General features: G+C 43.6%; 1 protein-coding gene across 1 annotated transcript; it reads left to right on the forward strand.

The window, feature by feature from the left end:
* The first annotated feature begins 1,273 nt into the window (after positions 1 to 1,273).
* On the forward strand, positions 1,274 to 20,006 carry CHRNA9 (cholinergic receptor nicotinic alpha 9 subunit). The gene is made up of 5 exons (XM_012754001.2): positions 1,274 to 1,466; positions 1,758 to 1,903; positions 2,830 to 2,984; positions 13,493 to 14,025; positions 18,717 to 20,006. The coding sequence occupies exons 1-5, from the start codon at positions 1,403 to 1,405 to the stop codon at positions 19,256 to 19,258; spliced, it is 1,440 nt and encodes a 479-aa protein (XP_012609455.1). The 5' UTR covers positions 1,274 to 1,402; the 3' UTR covers positions 19,259 to 20,006.
* Positions 20,007 to 21,810: the final 1,804 nt, after the last annotated feature.

Consider the following 21,810-nt stretch of genomic DNA (forward strand, 5'->3'; position numbering starts at 1 on the left):
GCCTCAGTTTCCTCATGCGGAAATGAGGTACTACGCTCAGTTTCAAAAGTACCTTCAGCCTCTGAGAATCCTGAGTGGACGGTTCACTGAAGGAGGCCTGAGCGTGGGCACCAGGAGTTATGCCATTTGATGGGTGAGTCAGGCTAGGGGTGACAGGAAAATAATTATCTTACAATCAACACCAGGGCTAGGCAAGTAAGAACGCTGACGGCGTGAGTACGGCCGTAACCCGATGAGATAGAGCGACCCAGTTTCCTTGCTCGGATTCCAGGCAACCAAATTGTCCTAATTTGGTGTCCAAGGCGGTGTCTCAGGGAAGAGGAGGGACAGACAGGAGTACCCAGACATGGCAACCAGAAATTGACAGTCTTTTGTGGGAGCAAAATTCGATTACATATGAGAAATCTCTGTGAAATTTTATATAAAGTAGCATTCAAATGCAAAAGGTATCATCCTTAGTAATATCATCATTGGTCATGAATCTCTCTCACGCTGATTCGGATAGCCTTTGAAACCTTCACAACATTTTGTTAGAGCTGGTAAACCTTGGGTGACTTGGTTAAATGTAGAAATTCTGGATCTGCAAAGCTGATCAGAGGTGAAAATTGCTAACATTTACAAAGTGCTCTTCTAGATAGTGTCCCTGTCGCTCTGGGAGGGAGGGAATGTTACTTTCCCTGGTCTGTAGTTCAGAAGGGTCAGAGAGCTCAGGTAATGGATCCCGAATTATAGAGTAGCAGCGTTTGAGCTGGCAGTCAAACCCAGGTGTTCCACTCCACATCCAATTCAGCGTTGCTGCTTCTTCAGGCAGCGAGCCTCCCCCGGCGCAGCCCGCGCCGCCGCGCCCAGTCGACGGCTGAAGAAGTGGTCAGAAGCAGGTGTGGAGAGTGAACCCAAATGCCAGTATGTTCTGGAGATCTTGGAACCCTTTCTCTTTCTCTCTTCAAATGCGCTGAAAGCACATGGAGCTGGATCCGTTTAGCTTCCCCATGTGCCTGACTCAGGCTAAACCTGCTTGCTGCAGGCGTAGAGAGCTCTCATGCTGCTCAGGTAGAGCCTGTGGGGTGCCGAGCAAACCTCCGACTCCTGCTCCTGCCTTCTGTCCTTTGGTCTAGCTGTTGCTGCTGAGGGTGGCTAAGGATCAACCGAGATGGCCCCCGCCCCTGGAGCAGCACTGCCACCCTGGGTTCCTGGCGTCTCAGATATTGGAGCTGCCAGTCTCAGATTACAGGAGGGGAGGGAGGGCGGGTCTGGATCTCAGGACCTCAGTCCTACGTGCAGTGCAAGCCCGAGCGCAAGCCCGGAGGGCAGTGTGGGCTCTTTGTGCCCAGGCCTCTGCACTCACAGAGGGAGGTGGAGGTCCGCCCCGCCCGGCGGGCCTTTATAGAGGCTCAGGGAGAAGATGAACTGGCCCCATCCCTGCATCTCCTTTTGCTGGATTTACTTTGCTGCTTCTAGACTGAGAGGTGAGAGGCTGGTGGCATATAACCATCTTGGCTTATCTGGGGCCATTTCTTTGGTGGGAGGTGGGATGGGACGGGGAAGACAAAGCTGATGACCCAACTGCGTGGAAGGGTCCCGTGCTTCCTACCGACACACGCTGGTCTGGGGGGGGGCAGAAAATCCACTCATCCACGGACACAGAGCTTAGCCCTAGCTGACGTGCTCTGCCCCAGTTTCCGACCTCAGACTGGTATCTTTTTCTCGAAGTACACACAACACTCTGAATATTGATCTAGGTCCCTCTTTTTGAGCAGCTGTAGAAACGGCTGATGGAAAATATGCCCGGAAGTTGTTTAATGACCTTTTTGAAGATTATTCCAGCGCTCTTCGTCCAGTGGAAGACACAGACAAAGTCCTGAACGTCACGCTGCAGATTACACTTTCTCAGATTAAGGACATGGTGAGTAATACACAGTGGCGACTTTGGAATGGTTCTCAGAATGAAAACAACCATCTTTCCAACGGGAACGTCTGGCTGGGAACATGAGAGCAAGTGAGAGCAGATGGCCGCGTTCAAGCTGCCGGGAGAAGGAAGCTTTGCACAAAACTAATTAATTTCACTAAATGTTATCCTGGTTATTAACTGGAACAGCCTTAGATAATCTAAAGAAAGGTGGTGTTGTATATTATATGCTTCCATTTCTACGAAATGTCTAAAATAGGGAAAATCCATAGGTATGGAAAGCAGAATAGTGGTTGCCAGGGGCTGGGGAGAGGGGAAGTGACAGGCCAGAGACTGTGTAATGGTTAATGGGGTTTCTTTTTAGGGGTTATTATCATAATTTAATTAGATAGTGGTGATGGTTACACAACACTGTGAATGTATTGGAAACCACTGAATTGTACACTTCTAAAATGGTTAAAATGGTGAGTTTCATGTTATGTGAATTTAATTTCAATTTGGCAGAAAGGAAGGTGGTGTTTTAAGATGATATCACTTATTTAGTGCTTATAGACATTTAATTACACAATATTATGAAATTTGAAGGATTTTTCTTTGGTACATTGTAGATATTTCCTGACTTTCTCATTCAAGTACATCATTAGTTGATCAATTTTCTGAGAAATTTGAGCAGTAGACCCATGCAAAGATCTAAAGACTTAAAAATGTGTCCACTTTACATTCTGAACAGTAAATCCAGAAGGAAGAAAATAATGTGACATTGGTAGTCAATCAAGGGATAGAACAGACAAAAAAAAGCTCTCATTGATTGAAAATAGATTAATGTCCTCGAAATGCCTGTTCTGAAGAACAAGCGTCCTAAAAATGGAAGACGTTTGGTTGAGGGTCTGCTGGATAAAGTCACATCTGGATTCACTGTGCAGGATGAAAGAAACCAGATTCTGACCGCCTATCTGTGGATTCGCCAGACCTGGCACGATGCGTATCTCTCTTGGCACCGGGACCAATACGACGGGCTCGACTCCATCCGGATTCCCAGCGACCTGGTGTGGAGGCCGGACATTGTCCTGTATAACAAGTGAGTGCGAGTCGGAACTAAGCCTTTTCAGGAATGAACTTATTGATTAATAGAATTTACACATGATGAAAAAGGGCATGTTTTAAAACATGCATGAAGCTAAGAATTAATCCACACTCCTAGGCCCTGAAATAATGGTCATAAAATCTTAGATAATAAGATAATAGTTGATAAAACCTTACAGCTAGCAGGAAACCACCAAATTCAATCTAGATTCCCCCTTTTCAGGTGACAAATTGGAGGCAGCATTAGTGGCTTTTTTAGTGGCAGCATTTTATGGCTGCCATATAGAATAAAAGTACTGCGAACGAGGCAACAACAGAAATTTGTAGTCTCCTGGTTCTGAGATCCAGGTGTCGGCAGGGCTGCTTCCCCGTGAGGAAGAGTCTGTTCCCGGCCTCTCCCTTAGCTCTGGGGCTTTGCCGGCAATCCTCGATGTTCCTTGAATTGTAGAAGCATCACTCCGATCCCTGCCTTCGTCTTCACCTGGTGTCCTCCCTGGGTGTTTCCTGGGTCCAAATTTCCTCTTATATAAAAACGCCAGTCACATTGGATTACATGTCCACCCTATTGCAGCGCGACTTCATCTTAACTACATCTACAATGGCTCATTCTCAAATAAAGTCACATTCTGATGTTGGGTGCTGAGACTTCAACATATCAATTTTTCAGGGATACAATTCAACCCCTGGCAATGGCACTCATTCTCCAGGGTCACGTATCAGTAACAATGATGCTGGTAATGCTAGATTGGAATGGCCATCTAGAAGCTGGCCTGTGGATCTGGGACTCTGTGTGGAGTGGAGGGAATGAATGAACCAGATCACAGGGCATCGGTTGGCTTTTTCCTGGTCTCAGAGCAAAGGGCCCTGTCCAAATGGGTAGGTGAGGGTTATGTCTCTCCAGCTGTAAAGTGCCCACGGATCTCCCAGGATCTTGTTAAAGTCAGATTCTGAGTCAGGAGGCGTGGGATGGGCCTGCGGTTCTGCACTGCTGCCAGCTGCAGATGATGCTGGCACCCTACGCTTTGAGAAAGGAGCCAGAGCTCTCTGCCACGATTCAGACTCAGTTGCTCCACCTGTTGTGGAGGGAACTTCTCCCTCTTTTTATCTGGGGCCCAAGTTTCCGTGGAATGGGGAAGGTTCCTCCGCAGTGCAGAGCAATGTGCATGAGGGCGGTTCAGGGGCCCCCCGGGGCAGTGGAGGTTTCCCGTGGGCATGGACTTCCCATAAGGAAGGAAGCAACACCGGCGGGCTGCAGCCTGCATTTCAGTCTCACTCCTTACTCAGAGAGCTCATCTGAGGGTCTAGACCTCTTGAATCCTGGCTCTGATCCTCCTGTTCATTCCCCACCCCCAGTGGCCAGAGAAAGCTTCCATTTCCCTGCCCAAGAAAGAGAACTTTTAAGTACTTGTGGTTTATTTTCCAGTTCACCTCCCTCCTCATGTGCTCACTCTCTCTGTCTCTCCCTGTGTCTCACACAAACACACACATAGAGCATGAAAATAAGTCACATTGTCTGGCCAAGTGTGGTGGCTTCTAGTACCTTGGGAGGCCCAGGTGGGACGATCACTTGATTGCAGGAGTTCCAGACCAGCCTGGGCAAGATAGTGAGACCCTGTCTTTACAAAATATAAAAAAAATTAGCCGGCCTTAGTGACACATGCCTGTTGTCCCAGCTACTCAGGAGGCTGAGGTGGGAGGATCGCTTGAGCCTAGGAGCTCTAGCTAGAGTAGGGTGGACACCTAATCCGATATGACTGGTGTTTTTATATAAGAGGGAATTTGGACACGGGAGGCCGTCAGTGAGCTATGATCCCACCACTGCACTCCAGCCTGGGCAGGAAAGCAAGACCCTGTCTCAAAAAAGAAAGAAAGAAAGAAAGAAAGAAAGAAAGAAAGAAAGAAAGAAAGAAAGAAAGAAAGAAAGAAAGAAAGAAAGAAAGAAAGAAAGAAAGAAAGAAAGAAAGAAAGAAAGAAAGAGAGAGAAAGAGAGAAAGAAAGAAAGAAAGAGAAAGAAAGAAAGAAAGAAAGAAAGAAAGAAAGAAAGAAAGAAAGAAAGAAAGAAAGAAAAGAAAATGAGTCACATTATCCATCACCACTCTCTCATCCACAGAGTTCAGGAGAGTGACATCTGAAAATGCAGTTGACAGATGGTCTCTTACAGCATTCTGTAAGTTTTAACAACTCTCCTTGGAAAACAAACAGAAAGCTGGTTCTCCTCTCGCTCCTGCTTTGATTGGCTGAGGCAGTGACCAGCTCTTACTAAAATGCTTCTTTGCAAGCCTGCGTGGCAACCTAAGTTGAGCCTCCCCAGGGCTTTATTAGAGATGCCAGTTCTATGCTCATGTGCCCACACAAACCCACTGTGGCTCTGGCGAATCCTGTCCTCATTGTCCCTCTCTCTGCCCACCCCACCGATGGCCTTGATATGTTCCCTTTCTTTCTCAGAGCCTTTTACCACACCGATTAACTCTATTCTTGTTTGCCATCTTCTCAGAAAAACTTCCCAGAGATTTGTCATTTAGAGGCATCTTTAAATGTAGCTGTGGTTGGATGACATTTGCATTTCCTAACTGACTGTGGGGAAAATAGGAGAGAGTTATAGGATCAGGCATGGAAAAGCCCCTAGCCATGGCTGTTTCCTTGAGCCTGGTCCATCTGGCTGAATCCCCGCCCCTGCAGAATCTTCTGATTCCAGACACAGTGTCACCACTCTCCGAAGCTGGGACAGAGCACTGTAGCACAGAATGGGCTTCCTGAGTGGCGGCGAAGGGAAACGAGGGGCCTGGGTAGGCGGTGCCGTCTGGGGTGATGAGATACTTTGGGCAGGAGGGTGCTTAGCACCTAGAGTCATCCTGGTGCTTGAATCCACGGGGCTAGGCTTGTTGGGTAGTGATCAGGAAGGTAATGGGCCCGGAAACCACTTCACATGAGGAGCAGTTGAATTGGTTCATGCTTAGTGAGGAAGAGAGAAGACCTTGGAAGACTTGATGGCTGCCTTAGGCAATCATGAGAAAATAAGGCAGAGAGAAGAGAGAACATTGCTCTAGTGGGCAAAACCCCAAACAATGAGTAGAAGCTAATGGGAAGATAAGATCTACTCAAAAAAAGAAAATTTTCCCAATAATTTCAGCAATGAATTTTCCCAGGAGGTAATGAGCTCTTCAGCAAAATAATAGTTCAAGTAGATACTGGCTCTGTTAGTAAATCAGTAAAGAAATAAATGAATTGGGGCTCAAAGTTCTGGTGAAAATGTTTACTATGAATGTATGGTTAGTATAGTGGTTAGTATAAGAGGCCGCAAGGATTCCTGACATGTTTAAATTGGGTAAAGAGTGGAATACAGAAATATAAAATCTGCATGTATCATAGCAAGGTTTTAATGGTTGGATTTTTTTTTTTTGGACATTTCAACTACATTTACCCTTTATTCAATCTTTTAACAAAACATTATATATTAAAAAGGATAACTTAAGATTACAAAGATACAAGTAGATAAATCTATTTCTGATGTGCTAAACAAACCCTTGGAGCTAAATTAGCAGCATGACTAATGTAGCCGTTGCTGTTAGTCACCTTCAGACAAATTATCTTCATGACACATTTAATGTTTCTTTGTGTTGTGTGATATTTTTGTATGTTAATAAAAAACAAAGAATTTTAGATGTCTTAGTGTCTATTATGTAAAAAGTACAATTGTTTTTCAATTCAATGAATTTTATAGAAAAATAAATATATTTTTAAAAAAGATAAATCTCTAAAAGAAAAAAATAAAAATAGGACACATGAAAAAATGTTCACCTTTTTGAATAATTAAAGAAAAGTAAATATATCAAGTAATATGTATAGAGTCTCTAAAATGTTGATATCCTTTTCTCTTGTTTATTGCTTCTGCTTTATGAAGGGTTTCCCTTTTGCATTATTTATAGTAAAAAATGGAAACCAACACTAAACCAACCAACTAAACCAACATTAGAGGAATGACTATGTAAACTACAGTAGATAAATTCTTTTTATTTTATTATTTCAAAATATTATGGGGGTATAAATGTTTTTGGCTATATGGATTGCTTTTGTTATGCTTGAGTCAGGGTTATAAGTGTGCCCATTTCCCAGATAGTGTTCACTGTACCCCTTAGGCAGGTCTTCACCCATCTCCTCCTGCCCCTCCCCCCTTGCTTGATTTCTACTGGGTTTTACTTCCCTCTCTGCACATGTGTGCTCACTGGTTAGTTTAGTGGTTGGATTTTTTTTTTTTTTTTTGAGAAAGGATCTTGCTGTGTCACCCAGGCTGGAGTGTGGTGGTATGATCATAGTTCACAGCAACCTCAAACTCCTGGGCTCAAGCGATCCTCTTGCCTCAGCCTTCTGAGTAGCTGGAACTACAGGTGTGAGAGCCTCTACACCTAGCTAATTTTTCTATTTTTAGTAGAGACAGAGTCTCACTCTTGCTGAGACTGGTCTCAAACTCCTGATCTCAAGTAATCCTCCCATTTTGGCCTCCCAGAGTGCCAGGGTTACAGGTGTGAGCCACCATGCCTGGCCAAAATGGTTGGATTTCAATGAGCAGCTTTAATGGTTGGATTTTAGACCATTTTAGTGAAGAAGTCGGTGCCCTATTATATTTAGAAGAATTTGTCTAGAATTTAGCATTAAGGTCAGCTAACCTTAGCTATATGAGATGATTTAGTGGATGGCAAGACTTCTAGATGAGATTGTAAATAAAGGAGGGTAGAAGAAATAGGTTTGGAGAAAAAGAGGATGAGTTTGCTGTTAAGTTTGAGGGACAAAAGGAAGATCCACATGGAGATGTCCAATCATGACATTGCAAAGGCAAATCTGAAAGCCAGAAAGAAGGTTGAGGAGAGATGCCCAAACCCTTTAAAGCCCTGTAGAACTTCTCATGGAGGGGATGAAAACAGCTGAGGACAGAGTTGGGGAGACCCCAACTTACATTTACTTAGAATTAAAGGTCAGAAAGTAGAAGGAGAATGAGAGAAAGCTGTGTCCTAGCAACCAAGGAAGAAATGATGTCTCGGAACAACCATAGTGTGGAACGCTTGGGCAGAGTTGAACAAGAAGACTTAGAAGAGGTCTTGAGATTTGCCTCTTTGCACTTGTCAGAAAAAAGCCCAAAATGCAGAAGTTGAGAAATAAAAGCAAGGTGGATGAGACAACAGCATGTATCACTCTTGAGAGCAGCTGTGTGGAAGGAGAGGTCAGCAGGAGGGACTTGGGGCAGAGCGGGGAGGGGCTGGAGAGGCAGAGAGAATGAGAGACCAGGGGAGGCAAGTCCTGAGGGGACCAGGAGGAGAGGGGTCAGGGCACAGGAAGGGAGGTGAGCAGGACTCGGAGAGAGAAAGCGGAAGGGATCATGGGGCCGAGTAAACAGACAAGTCCGTGGGAGGTTCCAAGCACTCCTTGGTGACTGGAAAACCCGACTGGCACTCCTGCTCCCTCCTCCACCTCCCTGGTTTCCAGGAAGGGGCTCCCTACAGCCGGCTGCAAAGACACCTTTGCTCTAGGGCAAGACAACTAAACAGAGGAGGAGGAAGGGCTGCCTGAAGGCCATGGAGCAGCTGAGGAGGGGAGGGGTGAGGGGGGAACAATGTCTTTAGTCAAGAACACGGAACCCAGTTTGAACCAGACGTTAGGGGAAGAGAAGAAATTCCCATGTATTGGACACTTACTACACGTCAGCAATGAGTTGGGGCTTTACAAAATGTGCAGACAAGATACTGTCCCCTCCCAAAGATGTCCACATCCTGATGCCCCAAACCTGTCAATATGTTATGTTATGTGGCAGAGGAGAGTTTGCAGGTGTGACTGAATTAAAGATTAGAGACGGGGTTACCTTGGGGTACCCTGGTGGGCCTACTGTAAACACAGGGGCCAGGAAGGCTGAGAACAGGCAGAGCAACTGAGGAGGCAGAGGTAGTGACGCAAGGAAGGACCCGAGCCCACGAGTGCAGGTGGCTTCTAGAAACTGGAAAAGGCAAGGCAGGATTTTCCCTGAGAGCCTCCAGAAGGAATGCAGCCCTGCTACGTGTTGATTTTAGGGTTTCTGAACTCTATTAGTAGAATTGTTAAGATGCTAAATTTGTGTTGTTTTAAGACACTAGCTTTGTGGTAATTTGTTATGGCAGCAATGAGAAATTAATATTCATTGTTATTAATTGAAAGTGGAATTTAAAAGAAATCTTAAAGTGTTATAATCCCCACTTTCACAGGTTAATGACAGAGATATAACCTGCTTAAGGTTACAGACCCTGAATCAGGTTTTGAACCCAAAACTCTCTGTGATATTTTTATGAGAAGAAATAAGAATCTTAAGAGTCTTAAGTTTAAACTTTCTGCATTTGACCTCAAGGAACAACCTCACGAAATGTACATAAAACTATAATAGAAGGTAAAAATGTAAGTCCTTTGTGATGGAGATGTGAAGTGCCAAGGCCTCCGAAGATGGAAAGGGGCCTGCCTGAGAGGCAGCGAAGGCATCAGGGATAAGGTGGCATTTGAGCCGAGTCTTGAAGGACGTGCTAGATTGGAACTTGAAGATGGGGGCTGTGATAGAGAGAAGAAAGGTTTTGAATCAGAGAGGACCTCGCAGAGTATGTTGGGGTTTCAGCCGTGGGGTGGAGTGAGAGCGAAGGAGACCTGTGGGAGACTAAGCTGGAGAGTGGGCTGGGAGTGAACCATGGAGCCTCTGGACCGCGGAGTGTGCCACTGAGCTGAGCAGGTGGGAGTATCTGGGGGGCCACAGGAAGCCACTGCAAGTTTTGAGCTGTAAAACGAGATGATCAGAAAAACCAGGAGGATAAAACGATAATATATTAGTCATGAAGTGATTACATGTAATGTCTTTAAACAACTCCTGAGTAGCTAGGGTGATGTTTTGGTCAGTGGGTTCCCCTGCTGTCTGGCTTGGGGTTGAGTTTGGCCAATGGGAAGCAACAGTGGGCGATTTCAAAGAGAAAAGAGAGGCTAGGGTATGTTTTCCTTTGCCCCCTTCCTATGGAGTTATCTTTGGCTGGGTGTGTCCCTTGGCAGAAAGTCCTAACTCCTATCATGGCGGCCCTTCCCATGCAACCCCTCCTTGCTGGCTCTGGCGACTGCTCCTTCTCTTCCGCTCTTCAGCCTGGGCTATGGCAATGGCTCTGCTGTTCCGAGCCCCGGTGTGGTCCCTGCATCTTACCATCCCTCTCTAAATAGTCTCTACCTTAACTCTCCTCAAATTATCTAATTTGATTAGGCCATCTGCTTGCTGCAGAGACTCTAACAATACTATTGTTCTAGCCCCAAATAGATTCTCTTTGATCCCTAGTTCTCTTCTCTTATACCAAAGAAGTGGGCTGGGTAAGTGGTGTTCTCACTTCTCATATAACAACACATATTTCTCATCATTCAGGGCGTAGGTTCAGGCATTTTGAAAAAGTTCTTTTTGTTATCTTCGCAAAGACTCACTTTAGAGATCCCTCTGGGTATGGGATGGACCCAGTCAGACCATCACACCTAACACTGTGGCTTCTAATTTTGTTTTTTATGTAAATTCTTTTTTATTTTATTTTTTAATTAGATATTTATTTATTTATTTTAGCGTATTATGGGGGTACAAGTGTTAAGGTTACATATATTGCCGATGCACCCTTCCCCCTCAAGTAAGAGCTTCAAGCGCGTCCATCCCCCAAATGTTGCACGTCTTGCTCATTGTGGTTGTATACACCCATCCCCTCCTCCCCCCTCCCACCCTCCCGACACCCGATAAATGTTACTCCTGTATGTCCAGTTAGGTGTTGATCCGTCATTCATTGTGTTTGTATATATCCATCCCCTCCTCCCCCCTCCCAACACCCGATAAATGTTAACTTCTATATGCCCACTTAGGTGTTGACCTGTTAATACCAATTTGCTGGTGAGTACATGTGGTTCTTGTTTTTCCATTCTTGAGATACTTCACATAGTAGAACGGGTTACAGCTGTATCCAGGAATATATAAGAGGTGCTATATGACCATTGTTTCTTAAAGCTGAGTAGGATTCCATGGTATACATATACCACATTTTATTAATCCACTCATGAATTGATGGGCATTTGGGTTGTTTCCACAGCTTTGCAATTGTGAATTGTGCTGCTATAAACATTCGAGTGCAGGTGTCTTTTTCATAAAGTGACTTGATCTTTTGGGTAGATGCCCAGTAGTGGAATTGCTGGATCCAATGGTAGATCTACTTGTATCGCTTTGAGGTATCTCCATATTGCTTTCCACAGAGGTTGAACTAGTTTGCAGTCCCACCAGCAGTGTAGGAGAGTTCCTCTCTCTCCGCATCCACATCAGCATTTGTTGTTTGGGGACTTTTTGATAAAGGCCATTCTCACTGGAGTTAAGTGATATCTCATTGTGGTTTTGATTTGCATTTCCCTGATGATTACAGATGTTGAACATTTTTTCATATGTTTGCTGGTGTGGCTCCTAATTTTTAATGAGCAGAAAAAACAAAAAACCTTAAAGACATGCTTGTTCTGATCCAACACATACTTTTCTAGCTATTTAACCTAAGGAGAGTGTCAGTGTATAAGGCAAAGATTCAACTACAGAGATGTTCCCTGCAACACTGGTTATAAATACAAAAACTGGAACCAACCATAATGTTGGACATCAGTAGATTGGTTAAATAACTATGGTGTAGCTACACAGTGGAATTCTCTTTAGCCATGAAAAGAATGTTGTAGAAGAATATAAACAGATGACCACATATATTTTTTTCTTTTTTTCATTTTATTCTCTTTCTTTTCTTTTTTCTCACTCTACTGTGTTCAAACATGTATTTTTTAATTTTGCCTCATCCTTTTTTCCTTTTCTTTTCTTTTTGTTTTTTTCTGTAAATTGACTTTTTAATTTGGGGATAATTTTAGATTTACAGAAAAGTTGCAAAGACAGTGCAGAGTTCTCTTATACTCTTCACCCAGTTTCCCCTAATATTACATCTCACATAAGCATAGTACATTTATCAAAATCGATACAATACTATTAGCTAAACTACACACTTTATTCAGATTACACCAGTTTTTGTACAAATGTGTTTTTTATGTTCCAAGATCCAATTCAGGATACCAACATTACATTTAGCCAAAATATATTTTATATGGAAAAAATTATAAGGAAAACTGGAAAAATATGCATCAAAATGTTAACAGAAATGTATCGCTTAAGGTTCTTTGGTTGTAGCCATTAGAAACTGACTTGAATATCTTGTGAACACATGAACTTGTTAGAAGGATATGGTATATCTCACTGAATTAAAGGAAAAAGAAAATGACCAGGCCTTGGGAGGGACAAAACCAAGACTGCTCTAGTGTTTGAGACAGCAGGGACTACGGAGCTGTTTTCTTTAACAAGGAGCCACCACCAGGGTGACTGTTTTTGGTCCTTGAGTCACTCTGCTTAAGATCTAAATTCCAGGAGTATAAATTCGTTGGACCTAGTCTGGGTCACCCAAGCCAGCTCCTGACCAGGTGGGGCCAGGACAACAGTTGATCAACAGTTCCTCTGCTTTGAAATAGTGGTGGAGAAAGAGTCATTCCCTAAATGAAAATAGAAATTCTGCACCCAAAAATGCTAAGCATAAATGTTGATAGATCAAAAAAAGATATATCCAGAATAAGTGATTATCTCTAAGATTATGGATGAATGACCTTTTTTCTCCAGCATGTGTACCTCTGAGAACAGCAACAAGAAACTATTTTTAATATTCTGGCTCCTAAAGTTAACAAAGTCAGGTAAGCAGATTTTGGCCTTGGCAGGGGTACTTTTTGAATGGATGGTTAAATCATACCTGGACCAAGAGAGTGGCATTGGGAGTAGACAGGAAGGGTCACAGAGCAGAGATGCTTTAAAGCTGTGGTCCCCAACCTCTGGGTCACAGACTGGTACTGGTCCGTGTCCTGTTAGGAACTGGGCCGCGCAGCAGGAGTGAGCAATGGGTGAGCAAAGCACCACCTGTGTTTACAGCCGCTCCCGTCGCTGGCGCCATCACAGAAGCTCCGCCTCCTGTCAGAGCAGCTGGGGCATTCGCTTCTCACAGGAGCTCAAACCCTGCTGTACACTGCCCATGCGGGGGTCCAACTTGCACCCTTCTTGTGAGAATCTAATGCCTGATGATCTGAGGCGGAGCTGATTATCATTCGCAGAGAGATTTGACTGCACAATCAAACCATGCCCCCACCCGGTCTGTGGAAAAATTTCTTCCACAAAACCAGTCCCTGGTGCCAAAAATGTTGGAGACCACTGCTTTAAAGGAAGACTCCAAGAGACCATAGCCCTGGCTGTTGCAGGAGATGAAGGAAAAGGGCGAATTAGAGTCGACTCCAGACTCTGAAGCCAGAGCGACAGGGAAAATGGCCGTCCATTGCCAAAGGCGCTGATGTGATGGGCACGGGGCAGGTGGGATAAGGAAGTTGGCGAGGTCTCCTAGCAACCGACTTTCATTTTCCTCATCTGACCTCCAGGGCTGATGATGAATCTTCAGAGCCCGTAAATACCAATGTCGTCCTACGGTATGATGGGCTGATCACCTGGGACGCACCAGCCATCACCAAAAGCTCCTGTGTGGTGGATGTCACCTACTTCCCCTTTGATGACCAGCAGTGCAACCTGACCTTCGGCTCCTGGACCTACAATGGCAATCAGGTGGACATATTCAACGCCCTAGACAGCGGCGACCTCTCTGACTTCGTAGAGGATGTGGAATGGGAGGTCCATGGCATGCCTGCTGCGAAGAATGTGATCTCCTACGGCTGCTGCTCTGAGCCTTACCCCGACGTGACATTCACTCTCCTTCTGAAGAGGAGGTCCTCGTTCTATATCGTCAACCTCCTTGTCCCATGCGTCCTCATATCTTTTCTGGCTCCCTTGAGTTTTTACCTCCCAGCAGCCTCTGGGGAAAAAGTGTCCCTGGGAGTGACCATCCTGTTGGCCATGACTGTATTTCAGCTAATGGTGGCAGAGATCATGCCAGCCTCTGAAAACGTCCCTCTGATAGGTGAGTTCAAGTGTCTCACACTTTGAGCCTAGCTTTGTAGCAACTGGGTCACCCCTTTAAGGGTGTGTGTATGCCTTTAACCTTGTAACAACTAGGCCAGCGTCAGACTCAGTACCGGCTACCTCATAATTCCTTTGGTGTCTTCAGTTGGCATCCTTGAATATCCTTCAGTTGGCTGTTGAAATCAAAACTGGTCTCATGGTCTCTGGGTTTACACGGAAGAGCAGGGACGTTATGACTGAGAGCAGCGGCGTTATGGTCTAGAGCAGCGGCGTTATGATCGAGAGGAGTGGCGTTATGGTTTAGAGCAGTGGCCTTAGTACTGACAGCAGTGGCGTTATGGTTTAGAGCAGTGGCGTTGTGGTTTAGAGCAGCGGCGTTATGGTTTAGAGTAGCGGCGTTATGGTTTAGAGCAGTGGCATTATGGTTTAGAGCAGTGGTGTTATGGTCTAGAGCAGCGGCGTTATGGTCTAGAGCAGCGGCGTTATGGTTTAGAGCAGTGGCCTTAGTACTGACAGCAGTGGCGTTATGGTTTAGAGTAGCGGCGTTATGATCTAGAGCAGTGGTGTTAGGACTGAGAGCTGCGGCGTTATGGTTTAGGGCAGTGGCGTTATCGTTTAGAGCAGCGGCGTTGTGGTTTAGAGCGGCGGCGTTATGGTCTAGAGCAGCGGCGTTGTGGTTTAGAGCGGCGGCGTTATGGTCTAGAGCAGCGGCGTTGTGGTTTAGAGCGGCGGCGTTGTGGTTTAGAGCGGCGGCGTTGTGGTTTAGAGCGGCGTTATGGTCTAGAGCTGCGGCGTTATGGTCTAGAGCAGCGGCGTTATGGTTTAGTGCAGTGGCCTTAGTACTGACAGCAGTGGTGTTATGGTCTAGAGCAGTGGTGTTATGGTCTAGAGCAGTGGTGTTATGGTCTAGAGCAGTGGTGTTATGGTCTAGAGCAGTGGTGTTAGGACTGAGAGCTGCGGCGTTATGGTCTAGAGCAGCGGCGTTGTGGTTTAGAGCTGCGGCGTTATGGTCTAGAGCAGCGGCGTTATGGTCTAGAGCTGCGGCGTTATGGTCTAGAGCAGCGGCGTTATGGTTTAGTGCAGTGGCGTTATGGTTTAGAGTAGTGGCCGTAGTACTGACAGCAGTGGTGTTATGGTTTAGAGCAGCGGCGTTATGGTCTAGAGCAGCGGCGTTATGGTCTAGAGCAGCGGCGTTATGGTTTAGAGCAGTGGCCTTAGTACTGACAGCAGTGGTGTTATGGTTTAGAGCAGCGGCGTTATGGTCTAGAGCAGCGGCGTTATGGTTTAGAGCAGTGGTGTTAGGACTGAGAGCTGCGGCGTTATTGTTTAGGGCAGTGGCGTTGTGGTTTAGAGCAGCGGCGTTGTGGTTTAGAGCAGCGGCGTTGTGGTTTAGAGTGGCATTATGGTCTAGAGCGTTGTGGTTTAGAGCAGCGGCGTTATGGTCTAGAGCAGCAGCATTGTGGTTTAGAGCGGCGTTATGGTCTAGAGCAGTGGCGTTATCGTTTAGAGCAGCGGCGTTGTGGTTTAGAGCAGCGGCGTTGTGGTTTAGAGTGGCATTATGGTCTAGAGCGTTGTGGTTTAGAGCAGCGGCGTTATGGTCTAGAGCAGCAGCGTTGTGGTTTAGAGCGGCGTTATGGTCTAGAGCAGTGGCGTTATCGTTTAGAGCAGCGGCGTTGTGGTTTAGAGCAGCGGCGTTGTGGTTTAGAGCGGCGTTATGGTTTAGAGCAGCGGCTCTCAAAGTGGTGGTTCAGGTCCTACAGCACCAGGGTCACCTGGGAACTTCTAGAAATGCAAATTCTCAGGGCCTACCCTGGACCTACTGAACTAGAAACTGCAGAAGTGGGGCCTAGCAATCTCTTTTAACAAATCTTCCAGTTGATTCTGATGCACTTTCTGTTTAATCTGAAAACTGCTGAACTAGCGGTTTTGAAGTCAAAGAAGCCTGCATTTGAGTGCTGACTTCACCACTCACTTCCTGATCAGCCTTAGGCAAGTTGCTTGATTTCTTAGTCTCTGCTATCATCTGCAATATGTGTGTGACTGCTACCTTTTGTGTCATTGTCTAGTACAGACAGAGGCCTGGCATATGGTAAATACCCAGCAAACAGTGACTATTATTATCTTTTCACATTACAAGGGTGCAACGACTGAGTGTAGACAGAGGCGACCATCTCCGCCTCCCTGTTCCTTGGCCTACCTTGCTCTGAGATCTCTCCTGTCAACTTTAACACCTACTTCCTGCCATCAAGGATACCCCTGAGATCCAATACCTCCATCTCCATGACTAGCTGTTGTAATAGACGCTTCCCAGAATGAGAAGCTAGACCCAAGATTTAGCTCTTTAAAGTAAGCAAAGAAGAGAAATTTCAAAACATCAAGGGACTTAGAGACCAATATCAAAGGAATGTTGCACTACCATTTTACTTTCTATTAAATCCAATCACTCATTATTCAGATGATACTACTTTGCTTTCTCTGGAGATTTCTTCCTTTTTATTATATGTCTCTCCTAACAAAACAGGCACACACACACCTTTTTGAGCATTAGAAGCAGGAATTCCCCTCCCCCCAATAAAGAGGAAGAGCTGCATTGGCATTTTTATTACCTCTTCTGGGGCAGACATGATTGGCAGTGAGACAGCCAATCATATCCTTGTTTGAGGAAGGATCATTGACGGGTCCCTCCCTCCTCTTTTTTTTTTCTTTTTTCTTTTTCTTTTTATCTCAAGGTAAAGCAAAGAGCAATCTCCCTCCTCTTTAGCAGTGACATCCAACAGTGAGTGGGTACAATTTCTAAAGAGGGATGTCTCGCAGGAATTTTGCAAGTGTTACTTCGTCTGTTTCTATCATGATATGAAATTATCTTTTTAGTAAGGGTTCACACAGATCTTGAGAATATTTATTAACAATCACAATTTGTTATTTGCAGTACCTATGAAGTGTGCTTGCAATCTTATAGAAACGTGTTTAAACTTTCTGCATTAAGTATAGCATATAATGTAGGTTTCTGGTCTGTGGCCTTTACCATAGTAAGAAATGTCTTATGTATTTTTGTTAACTAAGAGTTTCTAAGAAATAATGGGTGATAAATATTATCAAATATTTTGTCCATAGAAAACTTTGAAACCAGGTAAAAAAAAAATATTTTGTCTTCATCTGTTAGTATAATTATATGAGTTTTCTCTTTCATCCATTAATGTAGTGGATTGCATTAAAATTTTCTGATGTTGAACTTCTTTGTATTACTGAACCAAACTCTCCTTTCTCATGATATATTACCATTTCAAGATGCTATTGGATTCAGTTAGCTAGACTTTCTTAAACATGTCTATAAGTGAAATGGTCTTAATATTTCTTTTTTGTCACTTTTTAAAGCAAGGTCAAATTGAGGTCATAAAATGAGCTAGGTAACTTCTCCACTGTTTCTTATTCTGGAACAATTTGCATGAATTATTTGTTCTTTGAAAGTTTGAAAAAACTCACCTGTGAATTCTTTTAGGCCTAGATCCTTTTTCAGAGGGGGCAGTATTTGATTGATTTCTATTTCTAGTAGTGTGCCTATTCTTCTTGCACTATTTTGACACCTTATATTTTTCTGAAAATTTCATCGAGATTATAAAATATATTCTTATACAACTATTTATAATATTTTATTGTTTGCTAAATCTTTTGCTTTCTCTCTTTCTCTCTCTCCCTTTCTCTATCTTTATTCTGTGAGTGTAGCTTTGTCAAAAAGTTTATTAATTGTATCACCCTTTTCAAAAGTTTGATTTTGGTTTTGATTATCTTCTTGGGTTTTTGTTCTGTATTTCATAAATTTGTGCCCTTATCTTTATTGTTTCCTTCTCTCATTTCCTTGTTTCATGAACATTTGCTTTACACAGTCACATTTGAAAGACTAATGGTGACACAGTGTCTCTATAGCCAATGGTAAGATTAATGAGGTCTGAAGATAATTCTGAGAACTGGTCAAGTTCATTAATTGTTTGTTGAGAGTGAAAAGGTTTTTCACATTATGATCTCAGCAAACATTTACACACTTTTCAACTTTGAGCCAGGAATGTTGCTCAGAACTTTACAAGTATCATCTCAATTAAGCCTTGATATATTCCTGTCATTTAGATGCTAGTATCACACCTCCTTTATAGAATAAGAAGCTGTGGCTTAATAAGATTATATACCTTGCTCTAGGTCATAAGTCTAGTGAGTGATAAAACTGGGATCTGAACTGGGATCTGATTCAAAAGTCTGTACTTGTAACCACTAGGATGTACCACTTACTTAGAAATGCTGTTTGCTTCTTTCTTTTAAGCCAAATACAGTCATGTGCCATGTAACAACGTTTCGGTGAATGACAGATTTCGTATACTACGGAGGTCCCATAAGATTACAGTACCTTATTTTTACTGTACTTTTTCTATGATTAGATGTGCAAATACTTACCATTGTGTTATAATTGCCTACAGCGTTCAGCACAGTCACATGCTGTACAGGTGTGACTGTGCTGCCCCGGGTAGCGTAGGTGTGCAGTAGGCTGTACCATCTAGCTTTGTGGAAGTGCACTCTATCAGTTCACACGAGGACAAAATCTCCTAATGATGCATTTCTCAGAACACATCCCGTCATTAACAGATGCAGGGCTGTGCGAGGGCAGTTTGAAAACTGACTTCATTGTTGTTTTGATTCCAGGTAAGTATTACATAGCCACCATGGCCTTGATCACAGCCTCCACTGCTTTGACCATTATGGTGATGAACATCCACTTCTGTGGGGCCGAGGCCCGGCCAGTGCCACACTGGGCCAGGGTGGTCATCCTGAAATACATGGCCAGGATCTTGTTTGTCCACGATGTGGGTGAGAGCTGCCTCTGCCCGCGCCACGGTGGGGAGCAGGACCGCCTCGCGAAGGTTTACAGCCAACTCCCAGAGTCTGACCTGACGACAGCCAGGAACAAAGACCGTTCCAAAAACAAGGAAATGCATGAACTCTTAAAGAATGACCTGGGGCGCCAGGGCCAGAACGCACAGGACGCCGCCGGCCACTGTGCACGGTACACAGTGCTCACAGGGAACATCGAGTACATTGCCCGGTGCCTCAGAGACCACAAGGCCACGCATTCCAAGGGGAGCGAGTGGAAGAAGGTTGCGAAAGTCATAGACCGATTCTTCATGTGGATTTTTTTCATTATGGTGTTCGTGATGACTATTTTGATTATAGCAAGAGCAGATTAGTAGGCATTTGGTACCTGGGGAGAAATCAGTAAAATTCCCTGTGATCTACTCCAATGTTCTTCCAAGCCAGATTTTGTTCTTATATAATGTAGGGGTTATATTGTCTGTGCTTTTCATTTTTAACTCAAAGCAATGTTGTGGCTACCTGCTAGGTTAAACCAAGCAGAAGATCCAAAATATCAAGGGTAGGAAGATAGAGAAAATAGGGAATGATCCCTTTTACAGCTTACCAGAGTGTTGAGTGGCTGGCCTCTAGTTTATGTATCAATAATTATTCACCTCTTTAGCAGTGTAGATAACAAAGTATACCACTTTATTACTCAAAATTTAAAATAAAAAAGGCAAAACAAAACAAACTCATTTCCCCCTTAGTTCCTATTAGAACACGCTTTTTAAAAAGGGAATTAGTCATGTATGCCTCAGTGTGAGTTATGGGTGTCCAATGATGCCCTTTTCAGGCATGGTATGTTTCAAGCCAAATTGGAAATGATGGAATAAAAGGTTTGTCCCACATAAAGAAAGTCTAAGTGTCCGCAATTTAATGGGAAAGAGAGCTCTCTTCATAGTGCTGATGTCATATATGTTGGTTATATTAATATAAACCTGAAAGACGAGGTTGTTCCTTCATTTAGTCTTTGATTAAAATAAGATAGATGACCTGACTCAAGCATTACAAAAGTGACCTATGTAACCAAGAACATTTGTACCCCCTTAATTTTGAAATTTTAAAAAATAAGAGATGAGATTGTCCTGCTTTTAGTCTTTGATTAAAATATGTTAATTATCAAGCCAGACTCATTCATTCCTTCATTAAGTAGTCATCAAATATTTATTAAGTTTCTCCTACATATAATAAAGCTACATAATTCATATTTGCATTGGGTGTCATAGCAAATCTTGCACACAGGCTGATCACTTTTTTTTAAGACAGAGTCTTGCTCTATTGCCTGGGCTAGAGTGCTGTGGTGTCAGCCTAGCTCACAGCAACCTCAAACTCCTGGGCTCAAGCAGTCCTTCTGCCTCAGCCTCCCGAGTAGCTGAGACTACAGGTATGCGCCACCATGCCCAGCTAATTTTTCCTTTATATTTTTAGTTGTCCAGCTGATTTCTTTCTATTTTTAGTAGAGATGAGGGTCTTGCTCTTGCTCAGGCTGGTCTCGAATTTCTGAGCTCAAACAGTCCTCTTGCCTTAGCCTCCCAGAGTGCTAGGATTACAGGTATGAGCCACGACCCCCAGCCTCAAATGACTTTTTAAAAATTTTTTATGTTATTATTATTTTTAAAAATTTCAGACTATTATAGGGGTACAAATGCTTTGGTCACATAAATTGCCTTTGTACCACCCAAGTCAAAGCTACAAGTGTGCCCATCCCCCAAGTAGCATTCATTGCACCCATTAGGTATGACTTTACCTCCCTCCCCCTCCCACCTGCCCAATCCCCAACTAATGTTATTTCCATATGTGAACATAAGTGTTGATTGACTAGTACCAGTTTAATGGTGAGTACATGTGGTGTTTGTTTTTCCATTCTTGTGATACTTCACTTAGAAGAATGGACTCCAGCTCCACCTGGGATAATACAAGAGGTATTAGTTCCCCCCTGTTTTGTTTTTTTTTTTTTTTTTATGGCTGAGTAGTACCCCATGGTATACATATACCACATTTTTATTTGAGGATATTATGAGGGTACAAACATTTTGGTTACATGTTATGACTTTGCCTCATCCAAGCGAGTATTAGAGGCATGCCCTTCCCCATACAATGCTCATTGTGTTCATTAGTTTATACCACATTTTATTAATCCACTCATATATTGATGGGCATGTGGGTTGTTTCCACATCTTTGCAATTGTAAATTGTGCTATTATAAACATTCGAGTGCAGATGTCTTTTTTATAGAATGTCTTTTTTCCCTTTGGATCAAATGGTAGTTCTATTTTTAGTTCTTTGAAGTATCTCCATACTACTTTCCATAGAGGTTGTACTAGTTTGCAGTCCCACCAGCAGTATATGAGTGTTCCTATCTCTCTGCATCCATGTCAACATTTCTTGTTTTGGGACTTCTTCATGAAGATCATTCTCACTGTAGTTAAGTGATATCTCATTGTGGTTTTGATCTGCATTTCCCTGAGATTGAATGATTTTTAATATTGGTAAACTAAAATGGGTAATATTTGAACAGATGCCAAAAAATGTAAAGATCAGCATTAAGAGTATAGAAATACATCCCAGGGATGCAGGGATGGTTCAACATACGTAAATCTATAAATGCAATTCACCACATAAACAGAAGCAAAAACAAAGACCACATGATTCTTTCAATAGATGCAGAAAAAGCTTTTGACAAAATTCAACACCCTTTCATGATACGAACACTTAAGAAAATAGGCATAGAAGGGACATACCTAAAAATGATACAAGCCATATATGACAGACCCATAGCCAACATCATACTGAATGGGGAAAGATTAAAATCATTCCCACTTAGAACTGGAACCAGACAAGGCTGCCCACTATCTCCAGTTCTATTCAACATAGTGCTGGAAGTCTT

This window comes from Microcebus murinus, chromosome 3 (genome assembly GCF_040939455.1).
Source record: "Microcebus murinus isolate Inina chromosome 3, M.murinus_Inina_mat1.0, whole genome shotgun sequence".
NCBI lineage: Eukaryota > Metazoa > Chordata > Mammalia > Primates > Cheirogaleidae > Microcebus > Microcebus murinus.

Bases quoted from the DNA above. Each gene is read 5' to 3' on its own strand.
- CHRNA9 (XM_012754001.2), top strand. From the start codon at position 1,403: ATGAACTGGCCCCATCCCTGCATCTCCTTTTGCTGGATTTACTTTGCT. The intron at 1,904-2,829 runs GTGAGTAATACA...TTCACTGTGCAG, and splicing joins TTTCTCAGATTAAGGACATG to GATGAAAGAAACCAGATTCT. The intron at 2,985-13,492 runs GTGAGTGCGAGT...TCTGACCTCCAG, and splicing joins GACATTGTCCTGTATAACAA to GGCTGATGATGAATCTTCAG.